General features: G+C 42.3%; 1 protein-coding gene across 1 annotated transcript in view; it reads left to right on the forward strand.

The window, feature by feature from the left end:
• LOC122809687 (von Willebrand factor A domain-containing protein 5A-like) overlaps positions 1-26,683 on the forward strand; it is a 1,458,063-nt gene that overhangs the window by 61,479 nt on the left and 1,369,901 nt on the right. The window contains exon 3 of the mRNA XM_044081363.1: positions 26,602-26,649. Coding sequence (XP_043937298.1) covers positions 26,602-26,649 — 48 coding nt within the window. The remainder of the gene's footprint in view (positions 1-26,601; positions 26,650-26,683) is intronic.

A 26,683-nucleotide genomic window follows, 5' to 3' on the forward strand; every position in this document is an offset into this window, starting at 1 on the left:
ACCTTGATCACTTAAGTGATGTCAGCAGTACAGATGTAGATGACAGTATGGTTGATGTCACACTGCATATCATAACCTTGCCAGGTCATAGGACATCATCACCCATACTGTGTACCACCTACACTCGGTATACTAGATGTACATTCCTATGTCACAGGAGTGTTTTGCAACAGGACTGCTGGCAGAAACAACACTACAGAAGGTGTCTGAATAATATGTGATCATCACACCAGTGGCAGCTACAGTATGTCAGGGTTAATGATTCTATTCCCCCTCATTGTAGTCCATACCTCACAGACAAACAGAAGGCATCTGCCCATTGAAGTATGCAAATGACTATGACCTAGGAGCAATAGCTGGCTTGCATTGTCACCCCTATGTTAATAACCCTGTACCCATGAACTACCACCTAGGCAGCGGTCATCATAATGGACACTTGTGTGTGAGGGATGCAGCTGGGCAGTTGTCTTTCCTGTGATAGCTACGTCACCACACCTGTCAGGGAGTCATATGTGGCAACCCTAATAATAATAGGGTGCCATTCATGAATATAGAGATCATTGTCCAGCCATACAGACCACTCAAGTGACCTATATCAGATCACATATTTCCTTTAAGGGGTATTGGTCATGTGCAGATGGCCTACACCAGCCTTCCCATTCCCCATCTCCACTATGTAACATGATGCATACCCTGAATAAACCCATGTCCAACCCAGTGATGTCGGACATGCTACACGTACTCATCCTGATCTCGAACACATACTTCATGGACATCCACCTACCACATGCTGGACAGATCCTTGTCCCATACACTTGACATATTCTTGTCATACTATTCATTCCTGCCAGTCAAAGCTGCACATCGCTCCCCTCTCAGACATGGTGTGATGACCGCATCGTAATGCATGGTATATCTATCATTAACCCTGTGGATCAGTAATGTGGCACTGCTCCACCTGGCCCCACAGACCCACCTGTCGGCTACTGCCAGGTAACCTTTCATCCTAGATGCATACATGGCCCATGGCATATAGCTCACTAGTTGACTTTGACTGTACATGCCATAGTTGATATCCATCCCTGCAAATACCATCTGGCTAGCCAGTGTCCCATGTGTATCACATGTGCAACACAGGTGATACAGGGCAGGATGTTGAATCGCTGTACAGTGCCATGTAGATGTATATAGCAGAACACTTATATGTAAAACCTTATGTGAGCATGTCTGCAGTGTCACAGGTCATGTCTATTAAGGCAGTATAAGTCCTTAAATGTGACATATACACTGCATTAAGGTCGACTGCATTCATGTGGACACATCCAGCCATGTGCTGATAGGTAAGAACACCAGTACAGACAAACAGACATGCCCACATCAAGACAGCAACCACATGGAATATGAGCAATGTAATCAGGTGACACGCACACATATATGGTGATAATATCCACTCAACATTGAGTGTCACATGTGTGTGACACAAACACGTCAGTGTCATGTAGGTTTGCAAATACAGCTATTTAAACTGAATTAATGCGATACACATGTATGTTCAGCTGTAGCTCTGTATGTCTCTGAGGTACTGTGACCTGTCTCCATCATTATGTCTTCCAGGTATGCCACGTGCAAGGCTTACCCTTTTACACGCTTGGAGGATGAGACCCTCATCCCATACCTACTCGATAATCACGACATCCTGTTCAGCCATGTGCCACAGGAGGCACAGCAGCGGGATGCCCTGTGGATGGAACTTCGCAGGAGGGTTAATGATGCGGGTGGCCACAACTGCACATACCAGCAGGTGCGCAGACACTGTACAGACATCATTAGATGAGCGAAAAAGCGTGCAAATGCAATCGGCAGGGAACAAGGTGCAACAGGTGGTGGACCACCAACCCAGCCCCCACTCACACCTACCAAGGAACTACTGGCCAACCTGGGGACACCTGCAGAACCACATCCACAAGCCTTAGCCGATATTGTGGAGATGGATGTCTCTCAACCACTGAGCCTGGAGTTGCCTGGTAAGTCAGTACTCACCTATAACAACTATATTCCATATAGCTGCATGTGTCACTGTACAGTATGTAATGTAACATCATATGCAAGGCATGTATACACACATGCCGCATACTATAGTATGCTACTCTGTGTATGCACACATGTGCATACACCATAGTGCAGTCTAATGTACTGGTGTATGTGTTATGCACATTGCTCCCTGTAGCCTTTATACAGGGGTGGATTATGCTCATACTGCTGTGTTACTCCTATTTAGGTACCTCTGGCATTCCGCAGCGACAGCAGCCTGTTGCAGGTGAGAGTGTTATTATTTATCAGGAAATCTATCTGCCATGTGGCCACTCACAACATGTACACATAATGTATGGTCCTGTCACAATATACAGGTCAGACTTGCAATGCATCACAGTGTCTATCCATGTGCCACACTTGCAAATTATGTGAATCATCTCACCGACATAAATCCTCACAAACATTATTGCCAGATGTGCTGACAGCTGTGCATACAATGGTGGAGGTGCTGTTCACTTTAGGAACATACAACAGATCTGATCTACACATGTGGTGAATACAAACAGTACTACACAGTGAGCTGGAGTATGGCCAGCACCCAGGTTTCACTGGTGTGGATCCTAGCCCTGCTATGAATGTCACACAATGTGATGTGCTATCTTGACATATCCATGACATCTATTGGCCTGGCTGCCACACTGCCTACCTAACCTGAAAACATATCCCACATACCACCCTTTATCTGCATAACCCTGTTGTCAGTGGAGCATATATGTCATATGGGACAACACAGACATGTGAAATAGATGCCCATCACTATAATTTGGACAACACATGTACACACATGGCCATGGAGGATTGCCAGAGACATGGAGCAACACACACAGTAGAAGTGATGCAACTGTGTCAGTACATGTGTACTGTCTACAGTTGATGTAGAGCTTAGTACAGTACACAGGTCAAGGGTCACATGGTGGCGTACTCGTCTGTCATACAACATGTATGGTTGCATGGTGGTGGTCCGAGGGCATGGTGATGTCTGCAGTTTACATCTAGAATGCAGCATGTGACGCTGTGTCCTGCACATGGCTCATCTGTGATGACTTTTGTGGGGGGACCAGTCAGTACATGTGAGTGGCCTTTATGTATGTGGGTACACCACCTGGAGCAGTCCGTACCTGTGTTATGGCCCACATGTCTGGTTCTGAGGTATATGGTGGTAGTGCTAGGTTCTGAGGTATATAGCGGTAGTGCTATTGTGCACTGCAGAGACATCAGCCAGGTGTTCCTCACTGCACAGATGTCAGTACTCCCCATTGTTGGATCTACAGTGGCCAGCTGTGAATATGGATGCTACACATCTAGCACTGGTTAGCATAAGAAAACAATGCACTTGTCATGTAGGTGCATGGGAGTTAACCTGTGTTTTGGGCATTTGCCTTGGAATGGCACTGTGTGGGCGGATGCGACTTGGGTAATATCCACACTCTCTTGTATCATGGATGCATGTGATATGTGACAAAGGCCTGCCTACTGTCAGCCATGTCATCCCAGAATGACAGCTGATTTGTAAAGACCGGTGTCAAATATATGTAGAGCAGTGTTCCCACTAACAATGACAACTACCAACACCAGAGCCCGTTACAATGTGTTCTTTACGTCTACCTGTAGTAGCATGGCCACTGTGGCCCTCCGTGTTTAGCATCAGAGTGCATCCCATTCAGCCCTGTGCTACTAGGAGTATGAGCATGCCCAGTATATCCTTGTGTAGATGGACACATAGTAGTGCATTCCGACCAGCCCTGTGCTACTAAGTGTGTGAGCATGCCCTTTGTGCTACTAAATGTATGAGCATGCCCAGTATATCCTTGTGTAGATGGACACAGTGCATTACAAACAGCCCTGTGCTACTAAGTGTGTGAGCATGCCCAGTGACACCTTGTGTTGGTTATGTGTCTCTGTGTATGGGCATGGCCATTGTAACCCTGTATAGTGGTAGTAGTCGTCCATTCCACAGATGGGCATACTCCAGGTCAGGATGGATTCAAACTTTAAACACAGGTTCACAGGTATGTACATCTTAACTAACAGCATCCCTGTTGATGTCCACATTCCCAGACGGTCATAATGACAGCCTTGACATGTGTAGTCTGTGTGGCCTGATTCTTATATATGTAGTATTGTAATAGTAATCTGTAAATAGGCAGGTGTTCCGTACCAAACACTAGCGTGTGTGTGTATGTCTGTCCCTGTTTGCCGGTGGACTCTAAATTGCTTTTAGACTGGCCACACTCCATACATTTCTTATACCCACTGTTAGCAAGGCCGATGATGTCACCCATCTACAAATACACCTCTGAGAGGGCTGTGTCCCAGTAATCTTGGTAGCGTGTTCTGTAACTGCGTAATGCTGTAGTGTAATAAAGTAATTAGGTTGGTGTTCTACTCCCACACTTGCCGTGTGTGTGTGTGTGTGTGTGTGTGTGTGTGTGTGTGTGTCTCCCCATTTGCCTGAGGACTGAGTAATACCTTTATACTGCTCACACTCCATACATTTCTTATACCCACCGTTAACAAGGCTGATGATGTCACTCATCTACAAATACACCTCTGGGAGTGTTGCGTCCCAGTAATCTCGGTAGCGTGTTCAGTAACTGCGTAATGCTGTAGTGTAATAAAGTGGTTAGGTTGGTGTTCTAGTCCCGCACTTGTCATGTGTGTGTGTGTGTGTGTGTGTGTGTGTGTGTGTGTGTGTGTGTGTGTGTGTGTATATGTGTGTCTCCCCGTTTGCCTGAGGACTGAGTAATACCTTTATACTGCTCACATTCCATACATTTCTTATACCCACCATTAGCAAGGCCGATGATGTCACTCATCTACAAATACACCTCTGAGAGTGCTGTGTCCCAGTAATCTCGGTAGCGCGTTCTGTAACTGCGTAATGCTGTAGTGTAATAAAGTAGTTAGTTTGGTGCTCTAGTCCCACACTTGCCGTGTGTGTGTGTGTATGTGTGCCTCTCCATTTGCTTGAGGGCTGAGTAACACCTTTATACTGCTCACACTCCATACATTTCTTATACCCAATGTTAGCAAGGCCGATGATGTCACCCATCTACAAATACACCTCTGGGAGTGCTGTGTCCCAGTAATCTCCATAGCACTTAAGTCGGTGTTCTAGTCCCACATTTGCCGTGTGTGTGTGTGTGTGTGTGTGTGTGTGTGCGCGCACGTGTGTGCATGTGTAGGTGTCTCCCCGTTTGCCTGAGGACTGAGTAATACCTTTATACTGCTCACACTTCATACATTTCTTATACCCACCTTTAGCAAGGCCGATGATGTCGCCCATCCACAAATACACCTCTGGGAGTGCTGTGTCCCAGTAATCTCAGTAGCGTGTTCTGTAACTGCGTAATGCTGTAGTGTAGTAAAGTAGTTAGGTCAGTGTTCTAATCCCAGACATGCCAAGTGTGTGTGTGTGTGTGTGTGTGTGTGTGTCTGCCTGCATGAGACAATTACAGTGCTTTGTAGTATTCGCTGTAGTGCGTGCCCTAAACGCATGTTGCTGTAGTGTGATACGGTAGGGGTTTGTATCCAGGAAATGGCAAGTGTGTGTTTGTCTGTCAGAGCCTGTGTAGAGGTGGCCGTGATTGTCTTACCATTGGACATGTTTGAGAGCGGGTTTGTAGTTTTCCTATATAGTATCCGTCTTATGACACATTGGCCACCTCACGAGGCATACAGCTGTCAGTTAGCCATGGCACTGAGATGGCAAGCCATACCCATACATCTGGCAAAAGTGCTGGTGGACTAAGTATGCAGCCCTACTAGTACCCGGTATATGTCCCGCACCCATGTGCCATGCACATACAACCTTGCCTAGGGTATCCCACTATGTTGCTAGTAACATGCACATTGAGGACAGATAGTAGGCATGGTGTGACTGCAGTGGCCTGCAGAGGACATGGCACCCTGTACAGCGGTACAATTGGCGCATATATGCAAACATTGTGCCTTCACTATGTTCTACACTGAATGGCTGCAACATATGTGGTGCCATCATATGTGATCCACTAAGGCCAGACAATGCTGTACACATGTGCCCTGTATGGAACCATGCCACTGACACCACGGAATACCTGTCCATTCTATACATGCAGGTGCAGGGCCGACCTGCTCACTGTAAGCAGGTTTCACCACACCAGGCCAGTATTGCCATATCAGGGTATAACAGACTGTGTACACTACATGTGTCTGCCAAACCAGGTACACATGTACATGTCACTGTACAGTATTGTGGGACATGCACATCCCAGGCAATGTCCATGTGAAGGACTATCAAACACAGACATGGCATGCATTGCAAAGCTATGTCCCTACACATTGGTAACCAGGATGTCAGGCCAGATATTGCAGTACCCATCTGTGTGGGACATTGCAGACACTACACCCCTGCACTGCACACCGTTGTCGGGTGATGCAATGGCAAGGATTACCCCTCACCCAGCCTTGTACAGCCATCTTGCACAGCCAAACACTACACACCCATGGAGCAGTGCATACCTGCATGACAGTACTGGCACCCTGTGTCTGTGTGTGGGTTGTGAAGCTCCCAACCACAGTCACTCCAAGTATAAACCTCATTGGCATACCAACAGTTGTCAAGCACTTTCACATGGCTTAGCCCATTGAACCTCCAGATATTCCCTGTGGTGCATGTGGTCCTGTGCATTACTGCGGTGTGGCAAACTAAGTAGTTACATTGTGTATTTGCCGCCCTGGCAAAGGTGTCAATGCATGTCCATTAAAGTGTGGTTGTGGTGACAATGGCATCCGTTCACATGGACTGACATGTGTGCCACACCTAATGTATGTCTACTATATCTTTTGCAGATGGCACTCACTCACCTACGCACATGTTCTTACAGCACTGCAACATGCCACCTCTGTGGCACATGTAGTAACGTCATGCACATGTAATAGTAATGAGTAGTCAGGGGTTTGACCATGTACTATTCAGCGTGTGGTAGATTATGGTGAAGTCTCCAAGCCCTTCCCTGGTGTACATTGCCTGTCCTGCACACACACTCTCTGATGGATGTGAAGGTGTACACCTGCACAGCAGCAGCATGTGTATTGTAACAGATGGAAATGGTCAGGGGATGGCCTCTGCACCTATTGCAGTCCTCCTCCAGCTGATTGCATGTGGTACAGCTGTGATGGTGTTCCCATCACCATCCGCATGATAAACATAGTACACTATCTAGGGAAAGATGTTATTATCTGGCCATGACAGTCGCTGTGAGTGGTACCTGGATGTAGTGTTCTGTCACGGCATCGCAGATGATATCTGGATGTACCTCAATCATTTTCAACAGTGGGAAATAGCCTAATGACAGGAGGGTGATGTGCCACACAACTACAGCATGTAAGTGTAGCTATGCTGCATTGAGACTACTGCCTGTTTAACATGTGTGTGGTAATGGCTATTCTGCATGTTAAAATACAGACATGACAGTACTCTGTTCATGAGGGAACCCCATCTATAGGGCCATCTGTGAACAGGTCAGTGTGTACAACCATTTGTTTCCTGTGTTACACACTGAACACACTTCTGTGCACAGCAGACGGATGGTGTGGGGATTGCAGACAGTACATGATGATAGGGATGTGTTACTGCCATCGCATCCCTGACTGGACATGTGTCACATGAGACAGTGGTATGACTAACACTGTGTGGGATTCCCAGTGAAAAGTCAATGATGGGCAACTGTTCATAGCTGCGGTCACACATCTACTACACATTGTACAGTTGCCATGCGGCATATATGCATGTGTTGTGCTCCCTCTGCAAATGTATACAATCTGTTGGGTTGCTGGTGACATCTACGCATACTGTCATAGGTAATCCTGTATGCTGTTGTCTATCACTAAGCCATATGCGGGTTTAAAATGCAACACCATAGACCGAATGGGTTGGTAGGTCCCGGCAGATCCTCCTGTCCCATTTCAGCTGATCATGGCCAAGGGCACTAGCACATCTAGAGCCCAGCCATTAACATCAACCTCTGTTGGCTGTGCACCACCTTCTGGTGGCTCCACCACTGAGAATGGAGCATGTCCCCCTTGGGAGTGGGACCAGACAGGTACATATCTGCTGTCGTGCAGTCCCGGACATGTTTCATAGGTGGCTCCCTAAGGGGTTACGAAGCCAGATACGCCAGTTCAAGGGCGGAGTGTCACATTGACAGGGTTATGCTGCCTGTCCTGGACAGCCCACAGGACTGCCTCCTTTGCAACTGTGTAGGTGCAGTGGCAGTTGCCCATTGCTGGAGACCTCCGTCCCACTGTTCTCATGGGCTTTTGAATGCCAAAGACCCATTCCCCATCCAGGGTGTAACCCCCCCCTACATGTGTCATATACCAACCCTGTATGCTGTCATTTTTGTGTTCCTACCTATCCTCCACGGCCATACCTACAATCCTTCCCCAACATCTGACCCTCACCTACAGACACATAAGGCCATTCGGCTCCTAGGACACCATCTTCCCTATACATAGCTGTCCGTTACATACACGTGCCACGGGACACATGAAACCCTTGTAATATGCATCATAACATACTACTGTTATCCTCACCACTGTCCCTCAGGCACATGGTCCTGGTATGCACATCACTCCTACATGGTTCAGGCATACGTGAAGAGGATGACACCATTGTACACAAAACACTACCGGTCCCTCTATGGTTACCCCATTTACCTTTATCATGATGAGGATGTTGCACATTGCAGGAGTACTGTTCACACATAATGATTGGACAAGTACTGTTGTGTTAATGTACATTACATGCACAGAGTGATGTGTACGGCCAATGTACAACTATTGTCTGTCTGAGGGAGTCTTGTGATCACATAGACCAACACCACTACATAATACAGGCGTCGCTGGTTTTTCCCCGTTTCATTCGTTTGTAATGCTTTGTTGCCACATGGCATGTCCCTGATACATCTCTATATATGTATGTACCTATATGCTAGACATAAACACTCACGTGTACTTCTACATGATGGGATACATTCCTAAACTGTTGAATGACTGCGCTGTATGATATCCTCTGGTTACAGCCTCTTATGCTCGATTAGCCTCTGCATTGCTTAACCAATGCAATACTCGCATACTGGTAGCCAAACACGCTTACACCCGCTCGTTCCTGCACTTGCTAATGCACTGGCATTGGTGTTTGCATCTCTCACTCACACACCTGGGTGTGAGGGAGGAACACAATATTACCTTGTGATGCCTATTACATCATACTACATGACTCCAGTATCGGCATTGGCCACCCATTAGGCGACAGCATCGCGTTCGGCTGTACAGAATCTGCGGCCTGTCCAGTGATGCAATCATATTTGTGTGTACCTCATACAATGTGCTCCCACCTTGTGATGCCTATTACATCGGAATACATGAATACAGCATCAGAAACGGCTGCCTATTAGGCGACGGCATGGCGTTCATCTGTACGGAATCAGCAGCCTGCCCGGAGATTCATTCATATTCATGTGTTCCTCTTAGGCATACCTTGTGATGTCTATCACATCAGACTACATGACTACAGTCATAGCCGGCCTTAGGCATAGGCCAACTAAGCGGCCGCCTAGGGCACCGCTTTAGTGGGTGCACTTTACCAGTATTTATTTGGTGTAGGTAGACCAGGATGGGGGCACTGGGTGGTGTGGTGGGGGGTGCCTTTGTGCCCTCTGCCTAGGGCACCAGTTGACCTAAGGCCACTCCTGACTACAGTATCAGGAATGGCTGCCCATTAGGCGACCGCATGGCGTTCGAATGTATGGAATCCGTGACCTGTCCGGTGAATCATTCATAATTGTGTGTTCCTCTTACAATCTGCTCCCACCTTGTAATGCCTATCACATCGGACTACATGACTACAGTATCGGGAATGGCTGCCCATTAGGTGATGGCATGGCGTTTGACTGTACAGAATCAGCGGCGTGTCCAGTGAATTAATCATATTTGTGTGTTCCGCATACACTCTGCTCCCATTGGCTGATACATGGGAACTGAGACCCTGCATTACAAAATGGTAGTTGGGTTGTGGTAGCCACATCAGTCGGATGGGTCATGCTACTGCATACCTATTATAGGTTTGCCATCTTCTCAATTGGCCAAGGTAGGACTTTAGGGTTACCACCTGTCCCACTTTGCGAGGGACAGTGTGAAAATGATCAAGACATAGCACATGTCCAGATTACAGGACATTATTTTATTCTATGTTTCATTAATGATTGCATACAACAGTTATTTTATATATGACACTCCTATATGTTATGTGAAATAGCATAAGCAATTCAAATGCAACTAGATTAAGCTTTTATTTGTGCAAATAAGTGTAATCCTGTACTATGCACGGCTGTAGGTATGTTTAGTCCTGGAATGTCTGACATTTCTACAGAATATGTCCCACTCTGGCCATTTGGAAAAGTGGCAACCCTATAGAACCTGTATGTACAGATGTCAGACTTTGCAGGGCAACACACCCACAGCCAGTAGAAAGGGGTGTACTTCACTGTTTTGACTAAATAAAAGGATACTCTTGCAGGATTATAGTTGCTTATACTGTTACCTATAACATTTAGGTGTTTCAGAGGAACATAATTGTTTTATGCTACTACTACAGACAATATAGGTAGTCTTTGCCCTAACTCACAGGACATTTGCCTTAATTACAGTTATTATGCAGGACACAACTGCCCACAGGGGAGTGTCCCTTGCAAAGGTGGACAGGTGGTAACCCCATACCTTTTATTCTATCAATCTTCTAAGGTAGTCAGCAGAACATGCGCTTTCTCTCACTATCAGACCTCTCACACGAATGGGGAAGAATAAACACTGAATCAGGGACACTGCATAATGACCTCAGGGACACATTTAGAAGGTTGGTGCTATTAACCTGACACATTGATGGACACAGAGCACATACGTATTCATACACATTTTCTGAGGTGCATGCAGTTTATGACTCTTACATGTAGTCATTATTCATGACGTGTATTCTGCCACCTTTCCTCCTAATATCACTAGTTCTAGGATGGCTTAGTTGAGACTGTGTTAGGATTCTGATTCGTAATCACGAACGTCCCTGGTAATCCGGGACAATTCAATGATATGGTCCCTATGTATTCCCCCAATGGTTTACGGACTGTCCAGTAGATGTGCTCTTATAGTTTGGGAAATATGGGTGTCTGCTATACCCACATCGGAATATTACTTACACCCACGGGGCGGTCCTAATACGTGTCTGCCAACCAACACATGCACGCCTAGCCCCATAATCGCATACCCATAGTTCCCCCACCTGCCACTACTCTACAGCACTCATCCTTACTATGGGCGCAGGTGGACGCAGGTGGGATATGAACACACCCCTACACACTGCCCACTCTCCCCTTGTCGGGACACATGTCATACATTGTGTCAACCCATGTGTTATCAGGCTTGCACAACCTACTGTTCCGTGTACAGCTACATCTTGGTCATAATGGTGTTACCCCATTGGTTGAAGGTATCAAATTTCTGGTGTCCTGCAAAGGACGTCGCTGTCCATGTTTAAAATGTAGACCCTGTAGATCTCTCCCATTGGTAGTTTCCTGCCGGTGGTCTGGGAACCAGTGTTGTATTTACCTTTATTGTGTGTCTGTAAGACTCACCAGCCTAGCTGGGGTGGGGGATAAGTAGACGTTTATTGAGTGGACCTCCCACCAACATATGCCCGGTCTAAACATGTTACCCATAACTGCTGTAACATAACCTAGGTATATACATGTGTATATTTACTGTAACACATATATATCTATATACATTAATATATACAGACATATCTGCATATGTATTCATACATGTATATTCATATCTTGCTGTTTTATATATATATATATATATATATATATATATATATATATATATATATATATATATATATATATATGTATGTATATATGATTTTATATATATATATATATATATATATATATATATATGTACATTAGTGTGTCAATACATTCCCTGCTCATACTCACTTACACATGCGTAATGGTGTTTATAAGCTTCACCAGCATACTAGTGCCTTATTCATTATAATGCTGACACACTCCAGTTATCTTGTAATCGGTATGTAGCACGTTATACAGCGGACAGATGTCGCTATATGTTCATGTAGGGATTACCGATGGTAATTGGAATATGATAGTGTGATTCGACCCGTCCCTCTTCTGCACAGCCTATTATTCCATGTACTGTCGATGTTTGTATGGGCTCATTCCTATTATTTATGTCAACAAATGGAATGCATGTGTTAAAGAATTTTTACTTCAACATATATTGTTGTCTGCATGTGAGTATGCATATATACCTATTACAACCTAGCTGACCTCCATGGGACGGTCCATTAGAACCGGTCCATCCAACCCTGGCACGCCTGAATCCATAATTGCATACCCATAGTTCCCCCACCTGCCACTACTCTACAGCACTCATCCTTACTGTGGACGCAGGTGGATGCAGGTGGGATATGAACACACCCCTACACACTGGCCACTCTCCCCGTGTCGGGACACATGTTGTACGTTGTGTCAATCCATGTGTTATCAGGCTTGCACAACCTACTGTTCCGTGTACAGCTACATCCTGGTCATAATTGTGTTGCCCCATTAACTGGAAGTCCCAAATTTTTGGTGTCCCACAAGAGACAACGCTGTCCATGTTTAAAGTGTAGACCTTGTAGATCTCTCCCATTGGTAGTTTCCTGCCGGTGGTCTGGGAACCAGTGTTGTATTTACCTTTATTGCGTGTCTGTATGTCTCACCGGCCTAGCTGGGGGGGGTGGTAAGTAGACGTTTGTTGACCCGTAACTGCTTCAACATAACCTAGGTTTATAAATGTGTATCTCACTGTAACATATATATATATATATATATATATATATATATATATATATATATATATATTTACATTAATATATACAGACATATCTGCATATGTATTCATACATGTATATTCAATTCTTGCTGTTTTATATATATATATATATATATATATATATATATATATATATATATATATATATATATATATATATATATAATTATATATATATGTACATCAGTGTGCCGATACATTCCCCGCTCATACGCACTTACACATGCGTAGTGATGTTTATAAGCTTCAACAGCATACTAATGCCTTATTCATTATAACACTGACACACTCCAATCATCTTGTAATCGGTATGTCGCACGTTATACAGCGGACAGATGTCGCTATATGTTCATGTACGGATTTCCGATGATAATTGGAATGTGATAGTGTGATTCGTCCCATCCCTCTTCTGTACAGACTATTATTCCATGTACTGTCGATGTCTGTATGGGCACATTCCTATTATTTATGTCAACAAATGGAATGCATGTGTTACAGAATTTGTACGTCAACATATATTTTTGCATGTGAGTATGCATATATACCTATTACGACCTAGCTGAGCTCCACAGGGTGGTCCATTAGAACCGGGCCATCCAACCCTGGCACGCCTGAATCCATAATTGCATACCCATAGTTCCCCCACCTGCCACTACTCTACAGCACTCATCCTTACTGTGGACGCAGGTGGATGCAGGTGGGATATGAACACACCCCTACACACTGCCCACTCTCCCCGTGTCGGGACACATGTCGTACGTTGTGTCATTACATGTGTTACCAGGCTTGCACAACCTACTGTTCTGTGTACAGCTACATGCTGGTCTTAACTGTGTTACACCCATCAACTGAAGGCGCCATATTTTTGGTGTCACGCAAGGGACGTCGCTATCCATGTTTAAAGTGTAGACCTTGTAGATCTCTCCCACTGGTAGTTTCCTGCTGGTGGTCTGGGAACCTGTGTTGTGTTTACCTTTATTGCGTGTCTGTATATCTCACCGGCCTAGCTGGGGAGGATGGTAAGTAGACATTTGTTGAGTGGACCTCCCACCAACATATGCCCGGTCTAAACATGTCACCCGTAACTGCTGTATCATAACCTAGGTATATACATGTGTATTTCACTGTAACATATATATATATATATATATATATATATATAAATATATATATATATATATATATATATATATATATTTACATTAATATATACAGACATATTTGCATATGTATTCATACATGTATATTCATATCTTGCTGTTTTATTTATATATATATATATATATATATATATATATATATATATGTATATGTGTGTGTGTGTGTGTGTGTGTGTGTGTATATATATATATATATATATATATATATATATATATATATATATATATATATATATATATATATATATCTATACATACACATCAGTATGTCAATACATTCCTCGCTCATACCCACTTACACATGAATAATGATGTTTATAAGCTTCGCCAGCATACTAGTACCTTATTCATTATAACACCGACACACTCCAGTCATCTTGTGATCGGTATGTAGCACGTTATACAGTGGGCAGATGTCACTATATGTTCATGTAGGGATTACCGATGGTAAATGGAATGTAATAGTGTGATTCAATCTGTCCCTCTTCTGCACAGCCTATTATTCCATGTACTGTCGATGTTTGTATGGACACATTCCTAATATTTATGTCAACAAATGGAATGCATGTGTTACAGAATTTTTACGTCAACATATATTGTTGTCTGCATGTGAGTATGCATATATACCTATTATGACCTAGCTGACCTCCACGGGGCGGTCCATTAGAACTGGCCCATCCAACCCTGGCACGCCTGGATTCATAATTGCATACCCTTAGTTCCTCCACCCCACCCGTGTTAAATTTACAGGCATAACATCCATTATCCACTTGTTATCGCAGCCTTGAAACACCTTTACACATTTCCCTCTCCAGAGCTTTTGGGGCCCTACACACATTCTGTCCCACCTTGTGTATTCACAGGGTCTCCCACCATGTATATTGGCACATACATGCATTTCCTGGTGTTATGGAATACAGCCATTTGCGCTTTCCAATTTTTGGAGGTCCCAGCATGGGACTACATTCCGCCTGTGTGTAAAGTAGACCTAGCATTTCAACGATGTTACTCCCAGTGGTAATACCCTGCCTGTGGTGTGAGTAGCGGTGCTCTGTTCACTCCTGGGCAGCTTTTTATGACATACGCTGAAAGCACTTCACAATACCAACATTGCTCTTGATTCCCTTCACATCCCTTATGTATGCTTTACTGTTACAACGTCCATTCTTTTTATATATGTGTGTGTATAGATATATATCTACATACATGAGAAATATATATATATATATATATATATATATATATATATATATATATATATATATATATATATATATATATTACATCTGTACATGCAAACATACATTTTCTATGCTGGGAGCCACTTACACCCGTGCAGGCGCACTCCCCTATGCTTACTGAGCATTACATATGTTTACTGTCGCTTATTTATGCTTATTTGTGCCTTATCCATTATGACAATACCACTTTGAAAGGAACTGGTTAATAGTCCCATGTGATACACACGTTTACCTTTACATGTTTAAATGTCGGCTTTACAGCAGAGCAACATTAATTCCACAAGGAAAAGGATATGTGCTATTGTCGACCTTGAACCGTGAATGCCTTTTCGTTAGGCAGATGCTCTAATCACTACCCTATTGATGTTCTGCCTCATTTATATGTATACCCATGGTGCATAGTTACCTGAACACACGCCTCATTACTTCACTTACACAGCAGGCATCCATTTACCTGTTGGGAAAAACACACTGCTACACATGCATCATTCCCTATTCCCTACTGCTCTGGACTCGTGCCGCATGTTGACTCACTCCGAGGATATTCAGACCTCTACAGCCTATAGTCCTGGCAATATGTGTGTTCAGTTGTCTGGGTCTTCATATGGCCTTTCGGGTTTAGGCTTGTCCGACTGGGGATCAGGACTGTCCTGTACCTAGTTGAAAGTCAGACATAGCCAGGGGAGATCGTTAGTTCCACTTTTAGCGTTCTACCTGTGGTTGGGGATGCAGAGGTGTGCTCACCGATGGCCATCCTGATATATAACAGCACTAACTATTACGGAGATTTCCTATATTGTGACCATGTTCATTCTTCGTATCTACATATATATATATATATATATATATATATATATATATATATATATATATATATATATATATATATATATATATATATATATGTGTGTGTGTGTGTGTGTATATCGGTCTGTACATACACATGCATATACACCTACATGCTCATTTACATTTCCCATACCATTGAATCACTGCCACCTACCATCGCGCATGCACATTTGCATACCCGCTTACGTCTTGGGTTGCCACCTTTTCATATGGCCAAAGCGGAGCATTTTTGGGACACACATCAGACTTTACAGGCTGACACATACCCACGGTCAGTACAAAGGTTAAAATTTTACTTATTTCCCTAAATGAATGCTTATTCTTGTAGCAGCTTGTTTGCTTCACCTGTTTCTTGTAACTGAGTATTTTACATAAATAACTGTTTTATGCAACTGTTACATGATATATGGGACATACTTCCTACTATCACAGGACATTTGCCATTGCATTATATTTGGTCTGGACACAACTGACAAAAAAAGGGACTGTCCCTCACAAGGTGGGGCAGGTGGTAACCCTACTTACGTCTGCTTTACAGCGCCTTATGCACCCTATATCCGACTGCCACTATGCGAATGTGTAAGGTATATATTCCCGATAATGCACGTGGGGAGACCTGCATCACGGTCAGGTGTTTAATCCCGGGTCGTAGGTTCTGCAGGATTGGCTGGAAGTTGAGCAGTCTTGTGGACAGCTACTGCTCATACAACTTGTGTCCAGATGCATACAGGACTGGACATCGTGTCGTGACACCAAGTCTAATGTTTAGAACAGATACATATCCCATGAGGGATATCCAAAAATTGTGGGGAACGATGACCATCTTTGCTTTATTGCTGTAAGGTAGGGTTATACATGCAAGGGATACATAGTATGCAATCCTGAGAATGCCTAGGGTGAGACTGCCTACTAGATATGGGTAGGGGTCACTATGTGCAGATATGGCTGCGCCTATCTAGGAGCAGGACTATGGCTGGTTTTGGTGGACGTTCAGGAAGGGGGGGTGGTGTGCTGTGAAGTGGATGATGGATATTCAGTTATGTATCCAGGTGTGTTGGGGTTGGATGGCTCAGATCAGGCCAGACCATTATGTGGGTATGTGCCGGTAACATTTCTGTACATGTGTATTGCACATTTTAATGTTCACATGTTGTGGGATTGTATTGTGGATTTGTATATTTGTTCTTTGGTTATCTTCCTGATTCACACACTGCTCTGTTGTAGACTTCCAGTTCACCTATTGTGCATCCAACCCAGTCTCCCATTGGCGATATATTACATTACCCGTCACCCCCATGTTCCACAATCAACAGTCATCCCTTCTCTAGTTGATGGCCCATGGCACAGTCAACAGAACACATTGCGTACACTACATATCTCTGGGACCAATTTGATTGTGAGGTCTACACTAACATTTCAGATCAACCACATGCTGTACATCACGCACATAGGTACTTGCAAATACTTATCTTTCATGACCTGGTAGGTAGACCCGGATAATACCCATTCATCTATGGGCCATCCTGGCAAGGACGTCTTGGACCAATAATGGGTAGATATTGGGCGAATGCTCTGACCATTGGTAGGGTTGCCTGACCTGGATGGGACATTTTCATGGCACACATCTGAGTTTACAGGCCAACACATACCCATGGTCATTACAAAGGATAGTACTTTAGTTTCATGCCTACATATAAGCTTTTATTGTTGTGGCGGTGTAGTTGCTTATTCTGTTTCGTTTACTTGCATATTCTGTTTCTTGTAACATATAGGTATTTTATATATGGACATACGTACTGTATGGGACTATTTCATAACATATGGGACATAATTATGTCCTACTATCGCAGGACATTTCACATTTATTATGAATTTGGTATGGACACTCCTGCCTAGAGGGGGACTGTCCCTCACAATGTGGGACAGGTGGTAACCCATACCATTGGGCTAGGCTTGGCAATTGGCGGCACGCTAACACGATGCGTTTCACTTCCACTTGGTATAACTAGCGACACTACAATGGAATACGGGCACAGGCTTTTAAATATCTTTGTTCGAGGGACGGGGACTCAATATTCAGCTACGTGCCTTTGTGTTTACTTCTTATTGTGGTGTTCGCAAGTTGTCTTGTATACTTTGCATACATTTCAGTATCCACGGACACTGACAGGAGTGATTACTACTGGAGGCAGGCTGTACTAGTCAGCATTTTAGGTTGCGTGTATGCAGCCGACATGATCACGCCTCTGTGCAGCACTTGGACACGTCCCCTGCACTCGTACGCATTTCCTATGCACGTGGCCGTTACGGCAGCATGCCTTCATTAATATGCATGTGGTGCTGCTGCGCCATCTCTACGCCTCACGGTCGGTGCAAGGCTAATGCCGTCCTTGTGCCGAGCTTCATGAATTCCGGGGAAACAGTTGCCTGTTAAACCTAGCACATCCTTTTTACTTAACAATTTAATGTTCAAACTACTAAGTGCTAACTGTTGTTCACCACTTAGAGACAGGCTGTTCAAGAGACATTGCAGCTACAATCTAAGAAGTTAATTTGACTCCACTACAAATACCAGATTACACACTGACGACAGCTGAGAAAGTTTTCAGTAACCCTTGCCACCTCAAATGCTTCATTACAAAAAATGCAAAATTCTGACATGATGCTACATTTTTGAAAATGATTAGAAAGAGGCCTGGATGTTAAATATAAGTGCAAATGTTTAAGGAATACTGGATAATTAATTTCTAAAAATGCTGGCTACTCAGTCAAATTGTGTAACAGCTGAAAACATGTCAGACCTAGAGTTATGCAAATGCATATCTGAATGTGCTATGGTAGTTTAACAAAATCATTGCTTACTGTAAAATCTTATACTTTATGCCACTGTGTAAACTATAATCTACCGCTTCTATCATGTTTATGCATTGGATTATGTAAGATATATTCTGCCTTGTTTATATATCGCAGTATGTACAGATGTGTTAGTAACCCTACATTTGTTATGTATGTTTCTCATTTGTCTGATGGCTAGATTATGGCTGAAAATCAACATGCTGTTGGGACTAGTTCACTTAGAGTAAAATTAATTAATTGGGTAAGTAAGTAATTAAAACACGCATATGAGTTATTAAGTCAGAAATGTGGCTAAAGCTATACATGATAAGAAAATGTCTCCAAGGGGAAGAATATTTTTTTTGTGTCATGGATATGCATGGATGGACTATAGAAGGTTTAGCATGGTTTGAGAGAGAAAGAAAAAAATGAAACAAACTAGAACTTTTAAAACTGCAAGTGGCAGACAAGAACAGTAAGAAAATTACCATTGAGAAGTTGTTATAATTGGCTTCATAAGCCAAACATTTTTCAATAAAGATGGGAGCTTTGAAAGGCATGAAGACAAGATTAGGTACAAACCAAATGCTAGTTCAAAATTCCTTCGGTTTAGGGCACTGCCTTATGTTCTTATACCTTAGGGAGAAAGAAGGATACAGAGCTTGAAAGAGTTGTGGTGCTGTTTGTAGTACAATGGCATGAACTGCTTGTAGCCATACTGCTAAAGTTACAATATTCATACATACGGAAGTGTCAAAGTCACCACTAAACCTAGCGCAATATCCTTAGTCAAAGATACAAAATACGTTCATTACTTTGATTGGGGCAGGGCTTGTTCATAAAAATTAACCTGACATATCCATGTTTGCAAATAAAAACAGAGGAGTCTTCCAAGAAATTAATAATGATTAATACTTGTAGAAGTCAGTTATAGTTTAGCTGACTAATTTTTGAGAGAAACGTCAGCCATTTGGCAACAGTGAATGGACCAGATAGTACAATTCATTCCTAAAGTGCAGTGCTGTAAAGATGGTATCATGGTGAAAGAAACAAAAGAAAAAGTGCCTTGATAAGTAAAGATTTTGAACAAGCAGAGACTGGGATTACAGATTATGACCATGTAACTGAGAAGAATACAATACTAAAACTTCATATGGGGGCTATGCTAAGACCGTCCAGTCTACAAAATGTGTTGCACCTCATGTACTTGGGACAAATAAACTACAGTCATGGATTCATAGCTTCGTAGGTAAGTACTAGGCTACCTGACAAAGCCTAGCCAGTTTCCCTTTTGATGCTTGAATTAACCTATACTGTTTGATGTTAGTTTGGATTTATCAATCCCATGGGTGATAATTATACATTGTCTTTAGTGATAATGATCACGAGTAAGCTGGCTTTGTGATGTAGATGTTTTGTACTCAGGCTGCACTCCAAGGTTTAGACAGTGGCCCAGATATTGTAAGGACCAGTTGGGGGGGATAGAGGAGCATGGCTGCTACCAGTTCTCACATCCCAGGGAAGGGTGTCATCAGATTCTTCCTGTAGGAAGTTCCAGGAGTGTAGTATTTACATTAGGAAGTTTGGGAATTGAGCAGTCACCAAGGACTGTGCCTGTACTTTACCTGAAAAACTGAATGCACATTTATACTAGGACCATTGCAGGGGTGGGGGGTACTGATCCATGCTTTCTGGTTTGTGGGGATGTGTTTGGGGCAAAATTAAACAAACAAAAAACCTCCTAACTCTCAACGGGTGCAAACCAATAGTCTTCTATACTTGTTTCTGACCTTTGGCTTCCCGGGATTCTGCTTGTTAGAAAGAATGAATAATCTGTTAGGGAATATGGGCATGATGGCTGGATAAAAATGGCCAAAAAAAACCTGCTGATAAATATTTATGCTGAACCCCTTGATGATGCTACATCCATTAAGTTAATTGCAATTTACTGGAACTTTATGGAACTTGAGAAGGAATATGAACATGCTTTCATCAATAAAATGATTGTGTCCACTGAAGTATATATCCACTTTGACTATCATTGTCTGTCAGGCTTTCATGCTGTCCTACTGCACAGCATCATGACTGTGTAAATAGATCCAGTGCATCTGTTTCAGGGTCATTGATCAAAACTGAGTAGAATGAATGATGATGGCCTGCGGGATTCAGAAATTTTCATCAGTACTAACAGAAAAAAGGATTTACACTGATTATTACTAGTTGCTGCTCTCTACCTTCAATCCGAGAAATTCACATTGCAGGATAAGCATAAATCAGTCACAGTGCAATAGTCCATGTCCCTAAGGTGACAGTCCTATAATATAGAATATAAAGAAACAACAACCGATAAGGCCTCTAAACGTGAATCCATATTAGATTGGATGCTAGTTAATTCCCCCCACCTTTCAATCAATTCAGGCTGCCTTCCTGATAGCCTAAGTGACCACTGCCCAACATTTCTCTTAAGAGAGCGGAATCAAGTACCACATCCAACTTCTTTCCGCACAATTAGAAGCGGAAAACAATTCAATCCTGATAAGTTTACCAGTGATCTTAAAAACTGTTCCTGGGAACATCTCAAGCAACTACCATAAGATGAGGCAGTACTCTCCTTCAATGACACCTTCCTCAACATTCTCTATACCCACGCCTCAACCAGAAATATCAGAGTAAAATCCAATTATGCTCCCTGGTTAAATAAAGAAACTAGAGCAGTACTCAAAGATAGGGACAAGGCCTGGTTACAGTTCCAGAAGAACAGAATCACCACCAACAAACAACTTTTCCTAGAACTTAGAAACAAAGTAAAGAAGTTAAGTAAAACCAACAAATCCAACTACTACCATAATATCCAAATCAAACATCAGAAGAACCCACAAAAATTCTGGGCAGCTATAAACAACCTAGTACAACCCGGTAAAAATACCACACCTACACCAAAAGCAGCCAACAACTATGATAACATGGCCACCCAGTTCAACAACTACTTTACAGGATCCATTCAATCACTAGCAAACAATCTGAAAAACACTACACCTAACCCCCCAAAAAATCCCAATACCCCACCACAACACAGCAATAACCCCTTCATAATAAAACCAGTCACAACCCACCATATCAAAAAACTACTAAGAAAACTAAAACCAACCAATTTAGCTGCTGATAACCTCCCTGCAGATTACCTAAAACTAGCATCAGAAGCCATCTCCTACTCAATAGCCATACTCATAAATAGATACATCACAGAACAATATATTCCCACTATTTGGAAAATATCACACATCTTACCCCTGCACAAAGGAGGTAGCTCCTGTGAACTAACTAATTATTGCCCTATTGCCATCCCCCCCATCTAAAATCCTTGAAAGAGTCATACACTCACAACTCATGGAATATCTATTATCATCCAACCTCCTATCCCACACTCAACATGGCTTTTGACCTGCCCATAGCACAACAGCCCTTCTGTCCTTCACAAACACAATTAACCTACTCAGAAACAACTTCCAGTTCTTATCAGCTGTATTCCTGGACCTGTCAAAAGCATTTGACATGGTCAGTTACCCCAAACTCTTAAACGTTCTCTGCTCCCACAACCTCAGTAACACAGCTCTAGCATGGTTCCAAAGCTACTTAACAAATCATCATCAAACTGTCATTTGGCAAGAATCCCTCTCACCCCCTCCTATCAGTTACCTTAGGGGTACCCAAGGCTCCATCCTTGGACCCTTACTTTTCTCACTCTTTACCAATCACCTCCACTTTGCCACACCCCAAGCTAAAATCATTCAATACGCTGATGACTCTACTCTGATCTGCTCTGCTTCCTCCCTTGATGACGTGCAATCTATCACCCAAGACACCTTCCTATCTGTCGAAACTTGGTTAACAAACTCCCAACTTATATTAAATCCCAATAAAACTAAACTTATGCTGTTCTACTCCACCAGAAATCCTTCCACTTCCACAACCTTTCATATCTTCTCCAACAACAAAACCACAATCACTCCTACCCCCCCATACCAAACTTCTAGGTGTCATTATTGACAATAACCTGAAATTTGACCTCCACATACACCACTCCATTAATAAATTTCACAAGAAACTTGGTCTTCTTTATAGAAATAAACAATTTCTAACAATACAAAAATAACAATTGCTAGAACACACCTGATATCAACACTCTTATACGCATCCCCTATCCTTACAAACCTCCATAAAACCAAACTCACCAAACTTGAAACCTGCTATAACAAAATCTCCAAATTTGCCACTAATGCTTCCTATAAATCTCATCAATGTCTATCTCTCAAACAACTTAACTGGCTGGAACTTCCTCACTTACTTCACTTTAATCAACTAACCATAGCCCACAGAATCTTCCACCATTCAGAAAAAAACCCCAGCCCTTAAGGACATTATCCAATCAGACTTTGCATCTAGATCCCTTCGCTCAAGCAACAAACTACTACTCCAAGTCACCAAAGTAAAAAACAAAGCAGGTCAATCCCTCTTCTCCAGCTATAGCTCCAAACTCTGGAACTCTCTACCCAACCCACTCATAAATACTTCATCATCAAAACAGTTTAAAGTACTCATAAAAACCCACCTTACAAACTCCTGGCTCTGCTCCTGCCACAGTCCAGGTTAGTCCTACTAAACTCCCCCCAAACCACCTATATTACATAATTCCTCAAACTTTGTGCCCTCTCAACAAACACCACACTGATTCTTATATCAAACTTACTCTCTGTTTACTACCAATCCTCAATCACACTGACATATCTTTGTTTGAAAACTCTACTTACTGAAATTAAGTATAACTCCTCAGAAGATATTAATTGTTGATTGCTAAAATTGCTACGTTTTCTGTCAAAATTCCTACATTTTTTCTCTATTCTGTCAACCATTACTGTTGTAAATAGTCATATTATAACTACCTGCTCTCTGTTAGAAAATGTATTGATACATGAGAATATGTAGCAAATTAATGTCTTTTATTGTGTGTTAACTATACCCTGTACTAAATTTATTGTACTGTTTAAACATTTCTCACTGGGCCTCCACTGAAAAAGGACACATGTCCAGATAGACTGTCCCAGTTAACAAATGTAAAATAAAAATAAAATAAAAAATAAATAAATAAACTTCTCATGGTAACAACACAGGAATCATCACCTATGCACTAGATATTTACAAAACACCAGTTGTTGTGCAGTTGACCTTGAATGCTGTGGAAAGTATAATTAAAAATTACCTGATTATGTAATAAGTGCACAAGTTAATTGCAGATGGGTGAACTAGGCATGATGTACTCTGAGTTTTGTTTTTGCAAGGGAATAATAAATGATAGTATGTTGAACAACCTGACTATTAGGCTCCAGGGTGGAAATTAAGCTGCATTTCCAGAGTGCTGGATAGTGTACATGAGGGGCGCTGGAGAGGTGTAAAATGAATTCCCCTTACCTAAAGATTTGTGTGGAGGTCTGGCAGTGATAAGGAAACTGAATACTTAGCTGAAAGCAGAAAAAGACTCCCTGATGACCAGCTTGAGCTAATGGTTGGACAGGTCAAAAGCTAATGGCTGGACAGGTCAAAAGCTAATGGTTAGACAGGTGAAAGCTGAAAAAACAGATGGAGACACAAGAATAAGACCCATGGAGATAAGGAAGCTGAAGATACAGCAGGCAACATCAGGAACACAATGGCAATACTGACAGAAAAAACATAAGGCTATGCGAAGGAGATGGAACACATATATAAGAGTGGAAAGGAAATAAATTGGAATATGAAGTGATGTAAAAGCAGGTTTTTGGAATAATAGCAAACAGATGTCAGACAAAAAAAAAAACAAAAGGTGAAGAGCACAGGGAGAAGGAATATAACACCTGTTATATTTGTATTGAGATTATTTATTCATTTATTTACTTAATTACATTTGTTATCTAGGGCAGAACACTGATGTAAGTGGGGCATTTTCAGGCTCAGCCCAGGAGGATACAATAGATGGATATTAATGAAGTTAACAGTTTTAGATGGATGTCAGATAATAATGAGCACTATGATTGAGAGAACAATTAAACTTTATAACAAATTGCATAAATGGGTTAAACTGCAGCATATGCAGCAAATATTCAGTATAGATGCACAGGGAGAAGGAGGTTAGATGGAAGGAAGAAAGATTTAAGGTATTGTGAAAGAATGTGGGAAAGATGAGCAAAGAGAGGAGGACTTCATGGGTAGAATAACAAAGTATAGTCTAAAGAAAATGAAATCCTAGACTCCAGAGGGAGGGGAATAGGTTAAAGATATGCAATTTGTTGTATATCACTTACAGGGGGCTTCATGCTTCAGATGGCTTTAAGTTGGGTACAAAAGACTTGGTAAGAAGGGAGTGATAGTACCCTTAGTGGGAGGGATTCCCATATGTGGGGGTGGATAGTGTTGGAAAAATTGTGGTCAGTACTGTGTAGTCTATTTCTAGAGATAAGTAAAGAAGTGATTTTGTGGGATTGTGATCTGAAGTGTCTTTTAGCTAATCTGCTGTTATTCTGTTTTACAAGGTGTTGACACAGAGAAAAGGGAAAGATGACAACTTACCCTTGAGTGGAACCTGTGTTAGTTCTTGAGCTCAGTAAATAAAATCCTGCCACAAGCAGTGTAGAACCAGAATGATGACTTTGCACATTGGTTCAGATGATGTGGCCAGTTATACAGCTGAGGATGCAATGCTGAAGAGCAGATCAGCAGCCATGCCACATGTGAGTCCAGAAGGGCAAGGAATCCTAGACTTCCGGAGTTCAAGGAGTTTCTGATGGACTGATTATGATTTTGAGAGTATTGGAGGCTTTGCCGTGGAAAGTTTCTCTGCTTCAGTGCAGATACAAAGGAATTTCTCAAAGCTAGGCCTTGGAAATATATTAACAAAAGAGTGGATTGAAACTAAAACAGGCTATTTATTTACTTATTTGGCAGGTTTGTAGACTGGCCTTACAAGAGCTATTTTTCAACAGTGACACTGCTACATAACAAAAATATTTTATTATACTGCATTATGGTAGAAATAACAAGCAACAATAATTGTTTGTTACACAAATTCATGATCTTAGAGCTCTACATATTGGAGGAATGTATCATATTGAAGATGTGGTAAGATTGGATGGGGTAGAAAAAGGAAAATTAGAACATGACTCAATGAGCAGGCTAACAGAGGAACTGCTAAGTGCATACTAATGCTGGATAGTCACTTGTTATAATAGGAAAACAGTTGACAGATATTGCAGTCCCAGCAGAAACCTGAATCATTCTGTGGTTGAGATATTATAAGGATGTGCAGAGAAAACAGGGAATCAAAGATAATGGGAATGTGGAAATGGCAGATATGACAAAATGCACTGTTTAAGACATTAATAATGTAATAAATTTGTGGCTGATGGCTGGCTCAAGCTGTATGTATTTTATCTCTGTACTTTTGTTTTGTGTCACAGCTATGACGCCTACAGTCTTTGGATTACTGACAACAGAGAATAAGCCAGGTAACAACAACTGTTTCTATTTTCTGATGGGATA

This window comes from Protopterus annectens, chromosome 8.part0 (genome assembly GCF_019279795.1).
Source record: "Protopterus annectens isolate FY-2018-M chromosome 8.part0, PAN1.0, whole genome shotgun sequence".
NCBI lineage: Eukaryota > Metazoa > Chordata > Ceratodontiformes > Protopteridae > Protopterus > Protopterus annectens.